General features: G+C 35.3%; 1 protein-coding gene across 2 annotated transcripts in view; it reads left to right on the top strand.

Annotated features, from left to right (window-relative positions):
* Positions 1 to 13,120, top strand: part of LOC142341573 (glutamate receptor-interacting protein 2-like) — a 114,262-nt gene extending 101,142 nt beyond the window's left edge. For both annotated transcript variants that reach the window (XM_075392617.1, XM_075392619.1), the window contains exons 11-17: positions 2,845 to 3,051; positions 3,903 to 4,035; positions 4,562 to 4,724; positions 8,106 to 8,303; positions 8,998 to 9,433; positions 9,774 to 10,298; positions 12,630 to 13,120. In XM_075392617.1, coding sequence (XP_075248732.1) covers positions 2,845 to 3,051; positions 3,903 to 4,035; positions 4,562 to 4,724; positions 8,106 to 8,303; positions 8,998 to 9,433; positions 9,774 to 10,298; positions 12,630 to 12,974 — 2,007 coding nt within the window. In that variant the 3' untranslated portion in view covers positions 12,975 to 13,120. The remainder of the gene's footprint in view (positions 1 to 2,844; positions 3,052 to 3,902; positions 4,036 to 4,561; positions 4,725 to 8,105; positions 8,304 to 8,997; positions 9,434 to 9,773; positions 10,299 to 12,629) is intronic.
* Positions 13,121 to 21,197: the final 8,077 nt, after the last annotated feature.

The following is a 21,197-nucleotide window of genomic DNA, read 5'->3' as shown; positions in this document are numbered from 1 at the left end:
CTCATTTATACCTCAAGAGGAAGCCAATAAACCTGTAATTAATCAGAATACGTCTTACTACTACAAAAAGAGCAACAAATGCAAGCAAAAACAAAAAACTAAATAAAATGGAGTAAATTGTATCAAAAACATTAACACATTGGGCATCCTTTATATATGAACAACGTTTTGGTATTTTGGATATGTGTTCCTAAAAATGAACAAATATCCGAAAATCACAAAGAAAATTATGAAAACTGGTTTTACGAAAATCATAAAACCAAAAGTTGAAACATAAAACTGTTAAACAAAATAATTTGGAAGGATGGGATCTGTCATTAGTTAGACCGAGCTACCGGATATAAGATTGAAAACGGGGCAAAGTTTTTTTTTCAACATTTTAAAGTCAGAACTGTCATTAGGTATCAAATCAAAGCATTGAGCAGTTTCACATATACCTCTTTACAACGGCAATTAAACTTTTGATTAGTTCGGTGCAGTCATAAGACAACAAAAAATGAAACAAAAGCAGGCAAAAATAGAAAAATTAATAAGAATTTACATGTCTGTAATTGGCATAAAAGAGGAAAGCTGTGATTTTTTTTTTTAAAAAAAACGCGTTTTTTGACGAGACGTAATTTTCCCCTCATTGTAGTGTAAGACAAATTTTGAAATAACACTCCAATACAGAAAAAAATTATATTGGTCAAACAATGGACCTAAAAGTGAACAAAATAATGAAAATTAGCAAACCTTTCAAAAATTTTAAACTTCGACAAGTCCTCGAAAAAAAACAGCATTGAAAAAACTGTTGATTTGATTTGCCTGAAGGACTTTCCAGCGATGCCACTCAGAGCAATAGACTAAAATTAAGCAATAGACTAAAATTAAATGTTAACAATTTAACTGCAGTCAAAAGACACGAAATACAATTGAAAGAATTGACAGCTCTAGTCCACTTTTAACCTTCTTAAGCTCTAATTGTATGGTTCACCGTAGCTACTGAGAAAACGGTTTTGTGCGCCCTCCCCACTTTTATGTCCTCTGTTTTTCTTAAACCCTAATGTGCTGTTTTCTTTACTAAGTTTAAGCTGGCGGCAACCAAGGCAAGGTCTCGCCTTCAGGTTGAAAGCAATTGGCCGGAAAAAAATTTTCCCTTGTTCTGCCATGCTCTCTGTCAATTGTTATCAGCGATCTCAAAAATTTTCTTTTTGTAGTGCAAAATGTGTCTTACAAAATGCGTAATAAACTGTCTTCGGGTAATCTACAAACTATCTCATCAGTGCAATGTCTGTATTTGATTAAATCGATTTGTAGAATTTGATAGCTTCACTTGAACTCCCGAAAATTTGAACTTCCAGAAATTTTTTAACAGCCAGAAAAGTGTTTGTTTTTCTGGTAATTAATTCATTCAGTCTACAATCTCTGTAATTTTTGTTGCCGTGACAATTGGTTTGATTTTACGACTGCATTAAAAGTTCTAAAGTTTTTTTTATATTTTGTAGTTTTAACATCAAAAAGGTTCCAGGAGTTGTTAACGTTCTTTAATTTTTCCATTGTTTTTTTCGACTGTCCTATTTTTTTTGTATTTTTATCACTCGACCACAAACTTTAATCAAACACAAAACGTTGAAAAACTGGAAAAATTAGTAATTGGCATATTCAAAAGAGAAAACCAATAAAAAATTTAAAAGGTTCCGATAATATGAAAATTAATTTCACTATGAACATTTTTTTTCAATCAAACTGGGTTATGTTTGGAACTGGCAAATGTTAATTGCGAAACTGACTTATCAGATACCTGAAAGAAGGTCTGACAAATTTTTCTGGTTTGTTTAAACGTTTTGTCTAGTAAGAAAAGTTTTTTTCTTATACTGCTAAAAATTATAATTGAAGCGAAAACTTTCAGCATACAGAAAAAAATGCAATCCACGAAGCAATGGGGTTATTTGTTTTCAGTTCAAGAGATTTGAACTGTTTCCGAAGTTTACTGTTTTCACCAGACAATTGAAATCTCGGACCTATTGGCAAGTCAATATTAGTACCGGGCAAGTCTTATTACAAGTCTGGTATTATTACTGATTAAAAACTAAGATCATGCCACTGTTTACAGTCAACAGTCTCCTTACATACCTTATCCAAGACTTGGCAGTCCAAATCCAAGTCTGCCAAGCCTGATTACAAGTTTTTAGAAGTCTAAGAACATGTTGGAAAAATGCTAAAAATAATCGATACATTGTCAAAAATAGACCCAGAAAAAGCTAACAGCCCAAAGTTTGTCCAAAATAGGACCGGAAAACGCTAGAAAAAGCCGAGAATATGCCAAACAAAATCCGAAGAACGCTTAGTTCTGCTTTGATATAGTTAAAAGTAAGTCTATGGAACCCCAAAAGAAAATCCCAAAAAAGACCCAATTGGGGCTTCACGGTGTGTTACTTCATTTTATGCAATTTATGGGGTGATTTACAAGCGGGAAATTGGCTAAAGTTTAATCCCGAAAACGTGGAATGTTTTAAAATTTTTCTAATTTCAAAATTTTCTCACAAAGTTTTTAAGAAGCTGATTTTGACTTGGGGAATCATTTCGCAAGTGCTACCCAAGTCCGGGTTATTCTAGAAACTCAAAACTTATTTGCTTGCTTTTTTTTCTATGTATATACATCAAAGAAAGTATTTTATTTATCTTCGGATTGCTATCAAACAAAGCTACCCGAAGTTCTATTGACAGATTTGAAATTGAGTGATTTAGCGACGCTGATTAATTTGAAAACACTCTCTGAGCTGTTTTGCACTTCATACTTCTCCGTATTCTTATTTTTTGTTTTCTGTGACTTTTTGGTGAATAAACTTTTGGGTGTTGTTTTAGGCTCAGAATCATCCCTCGGGTGCCTTTGGATTCTCCCTCTACTCCTGGGAGTGTCTGCCATCTGAGCCCCTGAGACAGTACCCCGTGATTGACTTTGTGGAGCCAGAAGGTCCTGCCCAGTTGACGGGGTTACTACATGTGGGGGACAGAGTAGTGGCCATTAACGAGAGAGCCACTCTGGGCATGACACTCAAAGATATCAACCAGGTGAGTGAACACGTGTGAACACATAATAATAAATTCGTTCTCAAACTGATACCAAATGACAGAATAAACATACAACCAGTAAGTTATCATCAGTTTGCAAGAGCACCATCAGACTATTAATGTCCGTTCTCAGGTGTCTTGATATTTTTTGAGAGCATTTCTGTTACCAAAATATAGCGAGTAATTCTGGATTCTCATAAATGTAGACATCTCTAATATTATGCAAATAAGAGTCTAATTGTTTTTTGCCAAGTTGTAGAATATTTTTTAACACACTTATGTCATACTTCACTAAAACATTGCAAAGACACTAAAACATTAGACATTTCGAAAATTATTTATGCAATTTAAAGCGTTAAAATTTGGACTATTGTGACAAGCGTATCAAAACTCCCATCATACTGCATCTCACTAGGAATGGAAATGTACCTAAAATCTATTTCCTGAAGGTTACTTGCAGTATTTGGGAGAACAGCGTCATTTCACGTCCCCCCCCCCCCCCCAGCATTAAACTTTTACGTCCCCCGAGCGCTCATGCTATTTTTACATATCACATGATGCTTCATAATTAATTATATGAATTGTTACGGGGAAGTAATAGATCCAAAAGCACTCCTGTTTCTGAAGACCGCGCAGAATAAAAGTTTTTGGCGGCTAGAATTTCGACAAAATTTCCAAAGCAATCAAAGGTAACATCCGATACTTAATTTGATATAACTAACAAACACACTCAAATTGCGAGATGTCCGGAAAACTCACCTGTTAATGGTTTGCTCATCATTATCTAGCTTTTCGTGATACGTTTAATGATGTAATTATTGTAATGATGATGTAATGATGTAATGTTTCAGGTGCTGAAAGAGTCGATGGGAGTGGTGACTCTTCGGACTCAGTTTGATGTGGCAGAGACCGTGGTGCCATCCAGCGGCTGCTTCACGGTCAAACTGGCAAAGAGTGGCAACAGAATCGGATTCAGACTTTACTGTAAGTTTGATCTTCCAAATTTACAAATATAATTCAAAAAACACTAAGATTTATGCTCGCCTTTCAATCGGTTCGTGATCCGATATGATTTCTTGATAATCTTAAAGATCTTACAGGATTTCATGATAATCCTACAAACAACATGTGATTCTTTGATAGTCTTACCACAGCCATAGATAATTTCTTGGGATCCATACAAGGATATTATCAGGAAATAAATTACGATTTGCATGATATCATATACGATCCTTGGATGACTAATAAGATTATTGACAACTCGGGCTCCTTGTGCGCTTGATGCCATACTTGTTATTGCGAAAAATTCAGGAAACATAAGGAATATTGGCTTTATTTTTTCAGTATCGTGTTCTTATATGGTTGAAACAAAAGCCCAATCGCGTTATGATATTACCTATGGAATTGACTGTGAACTTTGACTGTTAACACAGTCCCCAATTATCAAGAAAGTGAAACCAAACCGACGCAACCTAAACTTTAAAAATTTGATGAATTCTTTTCTGTGCAGCATCACCCTATCGTCGAGTTGGTGAGTGTCCGATAATTCTGGAAGTGATAGGGGGGTCAGTGGCACACAGGACAGGCACCATCTGCCCAGGGGACAGACTTCTCACCATCAATGGCATCTCACTCGCTGACAAAACTGTGGACGAAGCATACAATATTATGAGGTAGCTAACTCACATATCAGATATTGATAGATATAAAATCTTTCTCTGCACCAGAGCCGAGATGTCAGCGCTTTAAAAAGCAAAAAAATGTTAGATTGGCGTTGAATTTACGTAAATTGACGCTACACGCGTTGAGAAGAAATTATTACCGTTTTAAAGCGTAAATCATGCTCATTTTTGGCGTTTTAAAAATTGTATTTTTTATAAATTCAACGCTTTATTTTTTACCGTTGATCAGTTTTTCCAAAATTTGACCGCATAAAGTACTAGCCAAAATATGTGAGAAAATCTACTGAAAGCGGTGAAATAAAGTTGAAACCCGCACGTACAAGTTTTGAAATGCCAGATCTCTGCAGTGCTAGATTGTCATATATATTGCCAGATTTCAAAACTGCTGATATTTTAAAGTCCATGTTTGAAGAAAAATGTTTGATTCTGATGAAGTCGTTTTTCCAAGTAACCGCAAATGCACCTCGTGACCGTGTAATTTTTCAAAGAAAATTTGGATCTATTCTGTTTCGCCCCCCCCGCTTAGTGGAAATATGTGTTTTACGATCCCAGGCGCACGTGCAATATTTTTTACATAGTAACGTGCTATATAACAACACATAATTTGTAACTGTGGGTCATGAAAAACACTGGGTAGGGGAAAACAGAATAGATCCGAAAATGTGTTGCTAAAGATATTATTCTTTTCCGCTAGAGCCCCCCCCCCCCCTCCAGTATACTAGTTTAATTAGTTTTCCGCTAGCCCTCCTCCCATTTTTATATGTTTAAACATTATGTATGAAATTGAGTTATTACGTGTGCATACGTGTGTGAATAGACATTTAGAAAATACGAAGAGAGGGGAGGTTTCAAATTAATACGTGAATAGCAATAAGTCACTGCATATAATGTAAACGTCAACCAAAAACTTGTTCTTATTGAATTTTTAGTAATTACGAGCTTTTAAAATGAGTCTACTAATATAATTTTCTTGGAAATTGTTAAAAATAAGGTTTTTGGTGTATTATACCGGAAACATTATTATGAAATTAAATACAGTTTTCAGAAGAGAGGAAAACATTAGTTATTGGGGGGTGCCTAAATTTTGACTATATAAGACAAGGGGCGCTAGCGGAAAAGATCCGATGTTTGTCGAAACATTTCTTCTGTTTTTATATACACAACTTTTCAAAGTTTTACTACCTAATTACGACTTAGATCAGAGTATCGCTTTCCGAAATGTGATTTTTGCGAAGCAGGTTCATCAACGACTCAAATATTTTTTTTTCGGACACTCGTTTTCTAGAACTCTAATAGTTAGTTGTCATTAACACCAATCAAAACACTGCACAACACGAAAGATGAAAGCGCTATCAAGTTCATCAAGTTGACGCCCATATAATCTAAGGAGACAATATAGGAAGCAAACTTTACTGTCATTTTTTTAACTAAAAAGAGTAATTGAGGGAAAAAAACAAACAGGAAAAATTGGGTACTGAAGACACTAAAAAACAGTAATTTTATCAAAATAATACTGTACCTTTACCTGCGCTTCTTTTACGTACACCCCCATTCGCCTGTATGACCCAATCCTACCCGTATTTATTACGGACTATTACCCCATGCACCTAATTAACTCGACCGCAGGCACCCATGTTAATAATATTAAAATATTTTTAATTATTTCATGTAGTTTTCAATTATTCCTCTCGAGAGTTGAACATTTTCGTATTTCCTGTTGCCTTTTTGTTACAACAGTTTAACATAGCATAGTCTTTTATGTGTTCCTTTCTAATTACAGTCGTTTTTCACTTAAAATTTACGGCAGCGGATTTAATTGTTCCGTGCTAAATAGGACAGGATCTGGAGCAACCAAAAACAAAACAATTTTTTGTCAAAACTTTTGTTCACTTGTTTTTCCAGAGGAATTTTGATTTCCGTATCTTTGTGCAATCACTTGTATTTTCTAGCTAAGAATTTGGGCAAAAGACTTTCAAATAATTAAACAAATCGGTTTTTTGTAGCAGCAATACATCCCAAAGGAAAGGAATTGTCCTTAACCTGAGTTCTGTATTTCTATTAGAAATGTTTAAAAATAAACTTAGATTAGAAGATTTAGAAGAAAATTTACAATAGAAGAATTCAAAAGTGCCTGTAGAGTTTCTGTACTTTTTCGAATCTTGATTTCTATTATCATTCTACAAGTTGATGGGCATATGCTCCTTATATTTTTTCTGTTTTGCTCTAATTGATAATCTATGAAAAAAAGAAAGTAAGGCATTTGATAAGAGAATTGATAGGTTACAGCCAAAACAGAAAAAAGCTAGACTAATATAGCTTTATCAAATTTCTAGTTTGTCTCTTTTATTGTAGCTTAAATTCTGGTTCAGCTTAAATTTTTTTTCGATAAAAAGTTGGCTACTTCTCTTTTTTGTGAGAAGCCTCTTTCGTTCTTGGGTTTAGAGTTTGCTGAAAAAACTGGAGACCTTTTAGATAAAACCGATCATCAAAGTCAGCATGACCGACTTTCGATAAGTCGACTCACGGTCTGTTCATGCCCACAGTTGATCGAATTAAAGTCTTTTCAATTTCCGACCCACGGCTTTTTAAATCCAATAAGGTCAGCCCAAACTCTTTTCTTGGGTTTTTTAATCAGAGTTCTTGGTGGGCACATGCGCAGCCCCTAATTTGGTTGGAGAAACATGGTCAACTCAATCCATTTTGGTCAGCGCACGATACTTCGTCTGTAAAGCTGTCTGTGTGAGGATGAGCACTCACATAACTACAACTTCAAACATCAAGTTGACTATTGGCTGCAAGAGTCTCGCTTTTATTGTAGTTTCGTGTTTATTTCGATTTTATTGTAGTACCACTTGAAAGTTTCCGACCCAAAAAACTGGCCATAGTCACCAAAAAAATAGCACTCATGGCCACAAAATGAACAACCTGAAATGTAGTAAATAATAGAAAAGGACACCTGTGAACAGACTACTGTTGATGCACTGCAGACTAAAAGCCCAATGCTGCTGCACAGCATTTACTCAGAACCAAAATTATTATTATTGGCCTCGAACAATATCGGTCAACCCATGGTCAGCCCAGACAATCAAATTCGACTTTATTTCTCTCATACCCAATAGTGGTCCACTACAGTATTTCATACCCGATATCGGTCGACCACTGTCTCTTCATAGGTTGAACTCTAAAATAGGGTGTCTTAACCAGTTTGTTTATTTGTTCTGCATTTTTGTGGATCGACCTCAAAGCCACAGAAATCACTCTTAGATTTCTGATATACACGGTGATTTTTTTTGGCTTGCCGCAACAATCTATCTAATCCTTTTTTATCAACTGTAGTTGCTCACACGACTTTTTCACTGTTGTGCATTCTAGGTCAACAAATGAACCAGTGGTAATGCTGGGTCTTGAGAAAGATGACGAGTTCTCTGACCATGGGCCAAATTCACACAACATGTACTCTGTGGAACTCAGACCCAACAGTGGCAGATTGGGCATCACTCTCTCTGGGAGTGAGGAGCCATTCGACCCAATTGTCATTGCCGCAATTGAGACGGGTTCCGTAGCTGACAGGTATGCTGGGATATTGGTACTTTTTGGGATCATTTCCGTTATAATAGAGATCCCATAGTACGTTAAGCCCTCGGGTAAAAAAAACATACATAGCATATTGCATGCTCGGAAATATTCATATTCTGGGTAAAATTATATATACCATATCATTGTCAGAAATGAAAAAAAAATGCTCGTTGCGTACATGCCTCAGATTTAAGCTCATTTGTGACTATTACTATAGTTGGTTGATGATAACATGATTTTTTAACAAAGTTTAAACAAAATTTAACCCAAAAAATGGGGTGTGAAAAAACTCGATATTCAAATAGAATTGGCATTCGGGCACAGAACTTAGAAATGTCTTCTAGCAATGTCCTTTTTTTAGTCAGCTCGGTAAAGAGTTTTTTCGATATTTCTAGAATTGATCTAATTGCACTCTTTAGAGTTTGAAGTTTTTTTTACAAGCGATTGATTTCTAAGATCTGGGAACGTCTAGCGCAAGAACTAAATTAAGAGTTCAAGTTGTTAGATTTTTAAAGCATAAGAACTGTACCAAGATTAATCTTGCTAAAATTCCTGTTCTTTAAAGATGAACAGTTGTTCTTTCTAACTCTTAAATTATTCTTGTGCAAGATTTTCCCAGAGCTTACGAAATCAAACGGCTGTAAGGAGGTAAGTTGCAGCATTCGGCTAAATGAATATTCTATTTCAGGATTGACGTGCTGCACGTGAACGACCAGCTGGTTGAGATTTGCGGATGTAGTCTCAGAGGCAAGACAGTCAAGGACGCAGTGGCTATGTTACAGAACGCCAAAGGAACAGTACAGCTTAAAATATGCCGCAAGTTTGACCGAAACTCAATATCGGGCCAATCCCAACTAGCTGAAAGTGGTTTTTCCTCTCTAAGAAGTCAGGACTCAACAGGCGTAGGTTCGAGCCTCGGAGGGGCCAATCACGGAATGGCCCCTGCTCCACCTCCTAGGGCTCCGACATCTGGAGAGCAAGATAATGAGTCGTTACAGTCGGGTGGTTCGGGCAGCTCTGTAGTTTCTAGTCCGAATGAGACCCCGAGGAGACGAGGAAGGGGGAGGAGCAAAGCATCCGAGTTTAGCAATAATCACTCCCATCATCACCACCCACATTTACCAGTAAGTACAAAAACAGTTTTTTACTTACTAATCTGTGAAATATCCAGCAAAAAAAGCTTCCCACTAGTTGCGAAAATTACAAAACAATAAGGTCAAATAAAACGGCCGAGGAATTTTCCATAAAATTTTCTATTTACTAAATGAAAGAAAGCACAGTTGTCAAAATTGGAATCCAGGACCTACTTATTGTACAAAGTTTCAAACAGTTCTTTCGTAAAAAGCAAAAACAAAATTTTCCAACCAAAAAGTGTCATTGTAGATTTCCATGTTCATTTCTTTGAAATTGTAAGAGTTTCGTTCCCAAGAAAAATCAAATATTTAGGTTTGTTTGTTTATTTAGGAGCCAATCGTTGTCAATGGAAATCTGATCCCACCAGAACGATTGAGCAACGGTAGTCACGACTCGGCTCTATTCGCACCTCCACACCCGGCACCCAAAATGACGTCATCCCACTCCACATACTCGCATTCCTCCTCTTTCGGGGCCACCACCCCACTCATGAACTCACGTGACCAACAATCCGACAAATATATGACGAATAACCCTCCCACGTCGCATTCGTCGCTTGGAAAGCCAAACCGGGTATCAATTGCCACTTCCAGCGTCACGTACCGAATGTCCTCGGAAGACAAAAGCCGAAGCCGAAGTTACGACAACTCGGATGTTGCAACGAATGACGATTCCAATCAAAGCATGTTCTCCCCGGAAGTTGTTAGAATCAGTCTGCAGAAGAGTGCTAAGTTCCGGGATTTCGGGTTCAGTGTGTCCAACGGAGATGAGAGGCCGGGTATTTTTATCAACAGTATCCGCCCAGGAGGATTAGCCCAATCTTGTGGATTGAAACCAATGGACAAAGTGCTACAGGTAAAAGTCTCACATATGAAAACGAAATCGTGTTAAAGCATTGAAGCACAGAATATGTAGCAAATAGTAACTCAAATAGTTCTTGAATCCAAATATAATACATGCATGAATAAATTCTCAAAATTGAGAAATATTAGCCAAAAATATTTAAAAAATTTGTTATTAATAGCCGCACAGCGATAGCTGGGGCTATTATTGGCCTTCTCTTGGTTTTTTTGCAATTCAAAGAATTTGAATTGTATTGGGGCGCTGTCTTTTTTACGACTCGAAGAGGAGTATTGGAGAAGTCCTTTTTTTAATCAATTTTATTTGAGTGATTTTTGAAGCGGGAAATGAAACGCGTGAAAAAATTTGGAGTGATTTTGGTGCTGAACAAAATTGAATAGCGGAGCGAAAAGAGAGTGGTTTTTGTTCATACCGCTCTTTTTGAGAGAGCGAGAAATTGATGTGTGAAAAAATTTTCTCTAAGCGAGCGAAATTGTTTTGTTCACGTGCGGCATTTTGAAGCAGTTTTTTTTTCATCTATTTTGGTTAAGATGTTTGGTTATGATTTTGTTTTAATTTAAGGCTGGTTTTGGTAGTGAATTGAAGGTTTTTGGAAATTCATTTGAATTTTATGATAATTCGGAGGTTTTTAATGTATTTTGCTGATTTTCGGGCTAATTTTTGCGCTTTTTGACAATTATTTTGTTTTACTGGCTCAAATGGGTATTGCAGAAATCACTTCTACTTGAGCAAATTTATGATAAAAATTGGTTACAGTTTTGTGGGTAAGAATCAATTTTTTGTTGAGAAATATGACAAAAATGTCGAAAACTGGAACTATTTTCTTGATTTTTTGCAGTTTTTCGCTTTTTTTCTGTTTTTAGCAAAGTTTCTTAGCCTTTTAGGACTTGCCTATTGTTTTGCGAGCATCTGGATACCCTATTGACTGAAGGGAATTTTTCTTTGGATTTATATGCTTTTGAAATATTAAAAACTTTAGTAGCTTTTTCCTGTTTTACAGTGAAAGTTGTTTTCAAGTGCTATTTTTTTCATAATTTAGCCTAAAGTATTTCAAAATTCACACAAGTGATTTTTGTAAGTACTAGTTGTTTTGATGAAGTTATTTTGGCACAGATAGTTTATTCGGGATCTCAATTTATAACAAAATTTGATTAAATTTTTTATCATATTTTAACACATTTGATTTTATTGTTTTTATTTTTTTGTTTCATGGTTTTGTTTGAAGACAATCAAAAATTAGTGAAGGCACGTTTTGTTTGATGAGTAGTTGGACGGCGTTAAATGGATTTTCACTTCGAGTCGTTTCCGGAATTCTTCCGGCAATGTTTTTTTCTGAGATCTGTTCACACATTTTCATGATTTTTGAAGTCAAATTGGAGTGGTGATTTTGGTCACACCGAAATTGGAAATGGAGCGAAAAAGCGAGTGGTTTTGGGGCGTGAATTTTTTTGCGCTGTTCAAACACCGTTGAGAAAACGGTGTTTGAACAGAAATTCGGTTTCTCGGTAGTGGTTTTTTGTTCTCATGCGGCAATTTCACTCTGGTTTTTACTGTTTTTTCGATTTTTTGGATCGGATTATTTTCTAAATAGTTTTCCCAATCCATTCACAGCTCATTCTGGACCCAGTTTTTTGTTAGAATTAAAATAACATATCTCACTAGTGGTTTTTTTGTTCTCCCTAGCAGCATTTTGACATTGATTTTCTGTTTTTTTTTTGTTTTTTTTCATCTGATTTTTTTAAAATGGTTTTCTCATTTCACTCAGTGTCCGTTCTAGATCTAGTTGTTTGTTAAGTCAATGAAAATTCTTTGAATTGTACGTCAGGATTTGTCCTGCTATGTTTTTTATTTCGTTGTCATGATTTTTTTTACGACTATATGACATCACAGCCACTTTTTGTTCATTCGTTCATGCAATTTCAACTGAATTGCATGTGTGACGTCATTTTCCGCTCATAGTGGAGAGAGTTTTTTTGTTCATTCGCTTGATTAAATTTTTGGTCACACTTGACTTACCTCACTCTCAAAAATGACTCCCTCACTATGAAATTGACTTTTATTTTCTTTAATTCAAAGAGATGAGGTCAAATGGGTGTTTGTCACTCTAAATGAAGGTTATTTGAGATCAACTAATAGAGGCAGCAATAACTTATACAGATTTTTAATCAAAATATAACAGATCAGCCGTCAATGAAAAGACGAATTTTTTTGTCTGTCTTTTTTTGTATCGCATCAATTTTTTGAAATAAAAATTTCTTTAGAGTTCTTAACTCTAGGGCAAAAATCAGCTGAAACTGACTTCTTTTACACTTTGATGTGATTTAGATCAACGATATGAAATTACCCGACAACGTCGTTTGTGAGAATGTCGTGCCTCTAATCGCCAATTCGGGTCCAAGGGTCGACATCGTAGTTGAAAGACGACTTTCGAGTCCCAAGACCATGACAGCACAATTTCCATTCCCAAGCAGTACCAAAACCAGTCCAATCGACTCTAAATCCAAAACCCTCCCTCCGAGTACCAATGATTCCGGATCGCTTAAATCCAGTGGCGACTTTCTGGGCAACATTTCAGCTTTAAAATCGGCTATTCCAGACATTGCCACTACAGTTGGCAACCAGTTTTACGACAAACTTAACCCAAATAAGACGAACAGTTCTGTCAAATAATTCCAGTATAATTGAGACTTTAGCTAGTCAATTCGTGAATTGTAAATTTCTGTTTCTAGAGTGTGGTGTTTAATTTATACATAGTCTCTATTTTGTTCTCTTACTTCAATTACTCATCGTAAAATAGTGTCTGATTATTTGCAGCAGTTTTGAATTTTATATTTGAGTCGACAGTGGAACGGTTCCATAGAGCAAGCGGTCGACAGAAGTTTTAAATAACCGACTAAAAAATTGATTAACCTTTTTTTTCCGGACCCTAGTGCCAGAGTACGGCAGCACTGATTCAGCATATCCCAAGAGCTAAATGCAAAATCAGTACTGTATCATAATATCTCAAGGGTATCTTACTCTCAAAGTCTTCCCAGTGAAAACCAAGTTTCAATGTTTTGTAAGTTCAGTAAAAAATCAGAGAAAATTTCGAAAATGAGTTTGAATTTGTGGGTGATATCACTTTTGATGCTGCTGTCCCACACATGATAAAAGATTTATTGGTTTTATTTAATTTCAATCAAATTTTGGTAGCATCTCCTCGCCTCTGACGGGGGGAAGCTGTGTTGGCCGAGACGAGTTTTAAGCGACAAACGAAAAATCAATAACTCAACTACCAAATAACGAGAAATTGCAAGCTGATTAGTTCTGGGACTGTCTTTTTTCTGTCTGACGTTGTCTTCTTATGAGATACTATCTTGTGACCAGTTAAGTTATAAGTTTAAGAAGAGGGCTCGTGTGAGTCTGCATATTACAAAAGTTCCGACATATCTACAGGTTGTTATAAATTTTCTCAATTTCAGCAAGTTTTTCAAAAACACAATGCATGATTTATGCTATTGTTAAAAGTGCCTGACATTCAAAACGAGATAAAATGGGAAGATTTTGTCGTCATTTTGCCACATTTTCTGTCTGCATGTTCTGTAAAAAAGGGAATCGACGGGCAGATGAACATGATGGTCCCGCATATCATTGGAGGTCTTATTAAAAGAAAGAACAGCGACAGCTGATTAACTTAAACGTGACAAAACGACTGGTCTTTTTAAACAACTGTTCTTTGTAGAGACGACTGTTTTTACTCGCTCTCAAACGTAGTTTGCAGCAATTATATTAGTACTGTTGGTCTTTTTTTTGCGATTTTTTGCTTGACCACTTTTCAGTCTGACGCATTTGACTTCATCCTTAAAAACGGGATAAACAGGTAGCGCTCAGCGGGCATCAATTTTCAATAGAGGCCCTTAGCCACGTAAAGTAGTCCCTCAAGTGCTTAGTGTGATGAAGCTACTGGGAAGGCCGTAGTTGAAGGTCAAAAGGACAATTTTAGGAGTTTTCGAGCACAAAATATTGCAATTTTTTGTGTTTTTCGTCATTCTTCGATTTTATTGTTGAATAATTTATTAAATTGAAGCTGGTTAAAGTTGATGAAGGTCTTTTTCAAGACAGGTACTCTTTATAACGAGAAAATGTTTGTCACTTTTTGAGTTTTTGCGGCCTCCGGTGTCAAGGAAGCTCCTCTAGGGTTTGATAAGAGGTTACTGCATAGTTTGTATTGGTAATGGAATGGTTTTGAACATTTTAACATAACATCTTGAATTTTAGTTTTTTAAAAAAACTTGCACTTTTTTCAACGTTTATGAGGTTAACTGTCATTATTCAATTTTTACAGAGCCAGGGGCCTGAAAACCGTGGCTCAGAAAGCTGTCGTTATGAGTTTGATAATAAGTTACCACAAAGTTTTATCGGCCATGGAATAGTTTTCAACCATTCAGTATCTTTAACATTTTTTGATAAAACTTTTATTTTTTAAATTTTTGAAAGATTTTTAAGATTTCAACATCACGACTTTTGGCATTTTTTCGACATTTTTTGCCATTTAGGTTTTTTCAAGCTCAGTGGTAAAAAAACATCGTTGAGGGAACAACGTTGAGAAAACATCGTTGAGGAAACATCGCTGAGGGATTAAAGTTGTGTTACCAACAAATCTTCAGTGACCATGGAATAGTTTGCGAACCACAAATGTTGGCAGTTTTTTCAATTTTGTTGAATATTTTTTTTCAGTTTTTCTTAGGTTTCTGCAGCCGCAGGAGCCACTTCTAGAGTATGATAAGAGGTTACTGCATAGTTTCTAGAGGTATTGGAAAGTATTCGAGATTTTAAGCAAGTTTCTAAGAATAAATATTTGAATTTTGAATTTTTTGATTTTTTTGGTTTTTTTAAGATTTTTTCCGGCACGAGGGGCCAAGGACCTACTCCAAGTTCTGATAATAAGCTGCTGCATTGTTTCTAGAGTTAAAGGAATGGTTATCAATGTTTTCTTACAACTTTTTTTAATCAACTCCTTTTCTTACAATTTTTTTAATAAATTTTTTTCAAATATCATGTTCAAAATTGATGGATCCTTGAGCCATTGAAACAATTTAATGCTTAAAAGGGATACCGGATAGTCTTTTGAGACAATGAAATGGTTCTGAAGATAATAAATAACAATCTTATCAAGATTTAAAAATTATCATTGCTTTTCAAAATTTTAATTATTTTGGTCATTTTTTGAGTTTAACGATCATTACGAAACGAAGCTTTTCAAGTCTTGCAGATGGGTTACATGACAAAAATCCTGAGACAAAAAAATTGTTTTAAAATTTTTTCACAGCCAAATTTTTTTCAAATTTTTATTTCTCAATTTTTTCTACATGATTTAATTATAAACAATGCTAGAGAACTAGAAGTTGCAGATTCAAATCTCATCATGGGAAATATGCCTAGTTCTCTCTCTCTCTCTCTCTCTCTCTTTACTTAACTTAAGTTGCTGTTATCTGGAGTGACGTCATCATCTATTACCCTCAATGAAGCTCAATTATAGTGGAAACGGTTAATCATAAATGACTTAGCTAACATTTTGAAACAAACTCTTGTTAATTGCTCTCAAAAGAAGTTTGTGGCGATTATTTTATTCCTTTTTCTCTTTTTTCAAGCAACTTCATGCCCGACCGATTTTTTGTCTGACCCATTTGACTTTTCGTCCTCAAATGGGATAAAGAGGTAGCGCCCAGTGGGCATAAAGTTCTTTTGGAACCTTTCAGCTCGCTAGTCTTCAAGTATGCGATTCACACGGAGCAATTCGCACGGCTATGTTTTTATATTATTATTAGTCCATTTTGTGCTTAATCAGGATATTTGGAATAAAACAGGTTCACAACTGCCCGGGTCAACTAACTTATTATTTTTACTTTTGCATACTAGGCCATATTTGACTCTTAATATTCATACTATGTCATATATGAAATGTGCGAATTCTTAATAATCATGAGAAGATTGTATATGATCTTTTGGTAATCATACAGGAATCACACAAATTTTTTGAAAGCCGACAAAATATTTTTCTTTTTCAGTTAGAAATTGAAAAAAATTCTTGGAAATCATACTGGTCAAATATGCACAAAAACAATGACTGATGCCAAAAATTCGGAATGTTGTAGTCAGAGGGCAAATAAAACTAATAAACTGTATTTGCAGTCTATAGTGGACTAACTGGAAGTTCTAAAACAGTAATATGAGTTCACACAACTTTAGAAAAAGATGTAATACTAAAATGAAAAGAAAAGTGTTTCCTGTTTGTAATAACTAGGCATCTATAGATATGTCCTGGCTTCAGAGCACTTGAAAATTTTTGTCATACAGAAAACGTACTCTTTTTTAGCACGCAGAATATAGTAGGCAAACTCAGCAAAGTATTTGAAAGGCGATCGAAGACCTAACCAACGAGAAGCACTCAGGACATAAATAAGCAGACTACACAAGTTTAGTTTACAAAGAGCGAACTGCAGCCACAGACCATGGAAAAACTTACATGTTTCTGCAAATGCTTAGCAACACAATGCAAAATCACACAACCGATTCATAAAAATAGATCAACACTGCACTAAAATCAAAATTAAGAACATTTAACAAAACATATATATTGTCAAAGATAGCAAACCAGAGTTGCGGTCAGAGTAAATGATTCTGAATTTTATAGGTTTTCTTTAGAATCCTGCCCCGGGGCTGACAGGATCAACTAAAAAATCATTAAAAAGATACCAAAATGTGTTAAGGCCATAATATGTGTCTGGTTCTCCTGCTCATTAAACAACTCGTATGTCGCTGTTAATTGAAAAGAGTCGCAGTGAAACATATTGTCAAAACGCAGACGCATTAAGCTGGCCGACTGTTTTGCAAAAATATTTGAAACTACAAAAAGAACATAACCATGGAACATTGTGAATCCCATAACATATTCGGAAAAAATCTAAGCACATACAGGGAACACTGCTGATAACAGACAATAAATTAAAACTCAATCAGCGAGTAAGTGAAGCTTTTCAGTGTTCTGAAAAAGTTGGGTTAGTGTGTTTAGCTGTTGAAAAGTTTTTTGTTGTTGTCTGGCGCCTGAGAGAGATTCATAAATTTAAATCAATGTGGCCAGACAATATCCCATAAAGTGGAAGAAATCTTCCTTATCACAGAGAACGTTTGGGTGAAGATAAATATTACTGTCAATGAAAGTTTTTCCACATTGGCTGGAGACCCGCAAGGAAGAGTAATATCTACAATTCTGTTTTTGGTTTTTTTAAGTCAATTGTCCAAAATGGATGCCCAAAACTTACAATTCATGGACAAATTGCTTTATATTAAAAGTTACTTTCCACAAAGATAGTTAAAAAGATCTCTGATCATTGCTAAAGAACCGTTCCTGGATTGGTGCAATTTGCTCAGAAGCAAAAATAATCCAAACGAAGATTAGGCGCTCAATCTGAACATCGAAGGAGTGCCCATTGGCAAGATAAAATTCGCTAAAACTCCTTGCTGTAACTCTAAACCATATACTAAATTAGAAGACCACCGCAAAAAATCAGTGATGAGAGCAATCAGGAGATCTTTTTAATTCTTGAGACTAAGCAATCTAAACATCATCAAAGAAAGTCTGTTTTTAGTCGAGTATTTTGTTGAATATTTTTTTTCAGTTTTTCTTAGGTTTCTGCAGCCGCAGGAGCCATTTCTAGAGTATGATAAGAGGTTACTGCATAGTTTCTAGAGGTATTGGAAAGTATTCGGGATTTTAAGCAAGTTTCTGAGAATAAATATTTGAATTTTGAATTTTTTGATTTTTTTTGGTTTTTTTAAGATTTTTTCCGGCACGAGGGGCCAAGGACCTACTCCAAGTTCTGATAATAAGCTGCTGCATTGTTTCTAGAGTTAAAGGAATGGTTATCAATGTTTTCTTACAACTTTTTTTAATCAACTCCTTTTCTTACAATTTTTTTAATAAATTTTTTTCAAATATCATGTTCAAAATTGATGGATCCTTGAGCCATTGAAACGATTTAATGCTTAAAGGGGATACCGGATAGTCTTTTGAGACAATGAAATGGTTCTGAAGATATTAAATAACAATCTTATCAAGATTTAAAAATTATCATTGCTTTTCAAAATTTTAATTATTTTGGTCATTTTTTGAGTTTAACGATCATTACGAAACGAAGCTTTTCAAGTCTTGCAAATGGGTTACATGACAAAAATCCTGAGACAAAAGAATTGTTTTAAAATTTTTTCACAGCCAAATTTTTTTCAAATTTTTATTTCTCAATTTTTTCTACATGATTTAATTATAAACAATGCTAGAGAACTAGAAGTTGCAGAGTCAAATCTCATCATGGGAAATATGCCTAGTTCTCTCTCTCTCTCTCTCTCTCTTTACTTAACTTAAGTTGCTGTTATCTGGAGTGACGTCATCATCTATTACCCTCAATGAAGCTCAATTATAGTGGAAACGGTTAATCATAAATGACTTAGCTAACATTTTGAAACAAACTCTTGTTAATTGCTCTCAAACGAAGTTTGTGGCGATTATTTTATTCCTTTTTCTCTTTTTTCAAGCGACTTTATGCCCGACCGATTTTTTGTCTGACCCATTTGACTTTTCGTCCTCAAATGGGATAAAGAGGTAGCGCCCATTGGGCATAAAGTTCTTTTGGAACCTTTCAGCTCGCTAGTCTTCAAGTATGCGATTCACACGGAGCAATTCGCACGGCTATGTTTTTATTTTATTATTAGTCCATTTTGTGCTTAATCAGGATATTTGGAATAAAACAGGTTCACAACTGCCCGGGTCAACTAACTTATTATTTTTACTTTTGCATACTCGGCCATATTTGACTCTTAATATTCATACTATGTCATATATGAAATGTGCGAATTCTTAATAATCATGAGAAGATTGTATATGATCTTTTGGTAATCATACAGGAATCACACAAATTTTTTGAAAGCCGACAAAATATTTTTCTTTTTCAGTTAGAAATTGAAAAAAATTCTTGGAAATCATACTGGTCAAATATGCACAAAAACAATGACTGATGCCAAAAATTCGGAATGTTGTAGTCAGAGGGCAAATAAAACTAATAAACTGTATTTGCAGTCTATAGTGGACTAACTGGAACTTCTAAAACAGTAATATGAGTTCACACAACTTTAGAAAAAGATGTAATACTAAAATGCAAAGAAAAGTGTTTCCTGTATGTAATAACTAGGCATCTATAGATATGTCCTGGCTTCAGAGCACTTGAAAATTTTTGTCATACAGAAAACGTACTCTTTTTTAGCACGCAGAATATAGTAGGCAAACTCAGCAAAGTATTTGAAAGGCGATCGAAGACCTAACCAACGAGAAGCACTCAGGACATAAATAAGCAGACTACACAAGTTTAGTTTACAAAGAGCGAACTGCAGCCACAGACCATGGAAAAACTTACATGTTTCTGCAAATGCTTAGCAACACAATGCAAAATCACACAACCGATTCATAAAAATAGATCAACACTGCACTAAAATCAAAATTAAGAACATTTAACAAAACATATATATTGTCAAAGATAGCAAACCAGAGTTGCGGTCAGAGTAAATGATTCTGAATTTTATAGGTTTTCTTTAGAATCCTGCCCCGGGGCTGACAGGATCAACTAAAAAATCATTAAAAAGATACCAAAATGTGTTAAGGCCATAATATGTGTCTCCTGCTCATTAAACAACTCGTATGTCGCTGTTAATTGAAAAGAGTCGCAGTGAAACATATTGTCAAAACGCAGACGCATTAGGCTAGCCGACTGTTTTGCAAAAATATTTGAAACTACAAAAAGAACATAACCATGGAACATTGTGAATCCAATAACATATTCGGAAAAAATCTAAGCACATACAGGGAACACTGCTGATAACAGACAATAAATTAAAACTCAATCAGCGAGTAGGTGAAGCTTTTCAGTGTTCTGAAAAAGTTGGGTTAGTGTGTTTAGCTGTTGAAAAGTTTTTTGTTGTTGTCTGGCGCCTGAGAGAGATTCATAAATTTAAATCAATGTGGCCAGACAATATCCCATAAAGTGGAAGAAATCTTCCTAATCACAGAGAACGTTTGGGTGAAGATAAATATTACTGTCAATGAAAGTTTTTCCACATTGGCTGGAGACCCGCAAGGAAGAGTAATATCTACAATTCTGTTTTTGGTTTTTTTAAGTCAATTGTCCAAAATGGATGCCCAAAACTTACAATTCATGGACAAATTGCTTTATATTAAAAGTCACTTTCCGCAAAGATAGTTAAAAAGATCTCTGATCATTGCTAAAGAACCGTTCCTGGATTGGTGCAATTTGCTCAGAAGCAAAAATAATCCAAACGAAGATTAGGCGCTCAATCTGAACATCGAAGGAGTGCCCATTGGCAAGATGAAATTCGCTAAAACTCCTTGCTGTAACTCTAAACCATATACAAAATTAGAAGACCACCGCAAAAAATCAGTGATGAGAGCAATCAGGAGATCTTTTTAATTCTTGAGACTAAGCAATCTAAACATCATCAAAGAAAGTCTGTTTTTAGTCTACAAATCATGAATTCGAGCTCTGTTCTTGTACCTAAAGGCCACTGCTTGCTGGCTGGACCAATTTAAAGCGCTCATCAAAACTTACTGAAGTGAGCTCAAAAATGTGCCTTCGAAAACCAATGTTGTACAGGACCCAAAAACTCCGTGACGGAGCGAAATTAACTGTAGAGAAATGCAGATGAAATTAGCCAGAGATTATATTAGTTCGGGAAACCCAACACGAATTACAGTTTACAGTAAAACTGATAAACTACAAACGGCAGTATCCACTCTGTGATAGTCCGTTTGAGTATTGTAGTAATTGGGTTACAATTAACGTCCAAATT

This window comes from Convolutriloba macropyga, chromosome 6 (genome assembly GCF_964194025.1).
Source record: "Convolutriloba macropyga chromosome 6, txConMacr16.3, whole genome shotgun sequence".
NCBI classification, from domain to species: domain Eukaryota; kingdom Metazoa; phylum Xenacoelomorpha; order Acoela; family Convolutidae; genus Convolutriloba; species Convolutriloba macropyga.
Note: the sequence above shows the minus strand (reverse complement) of the source record. Positions and strands in the feature narration are given on the sequence as shown.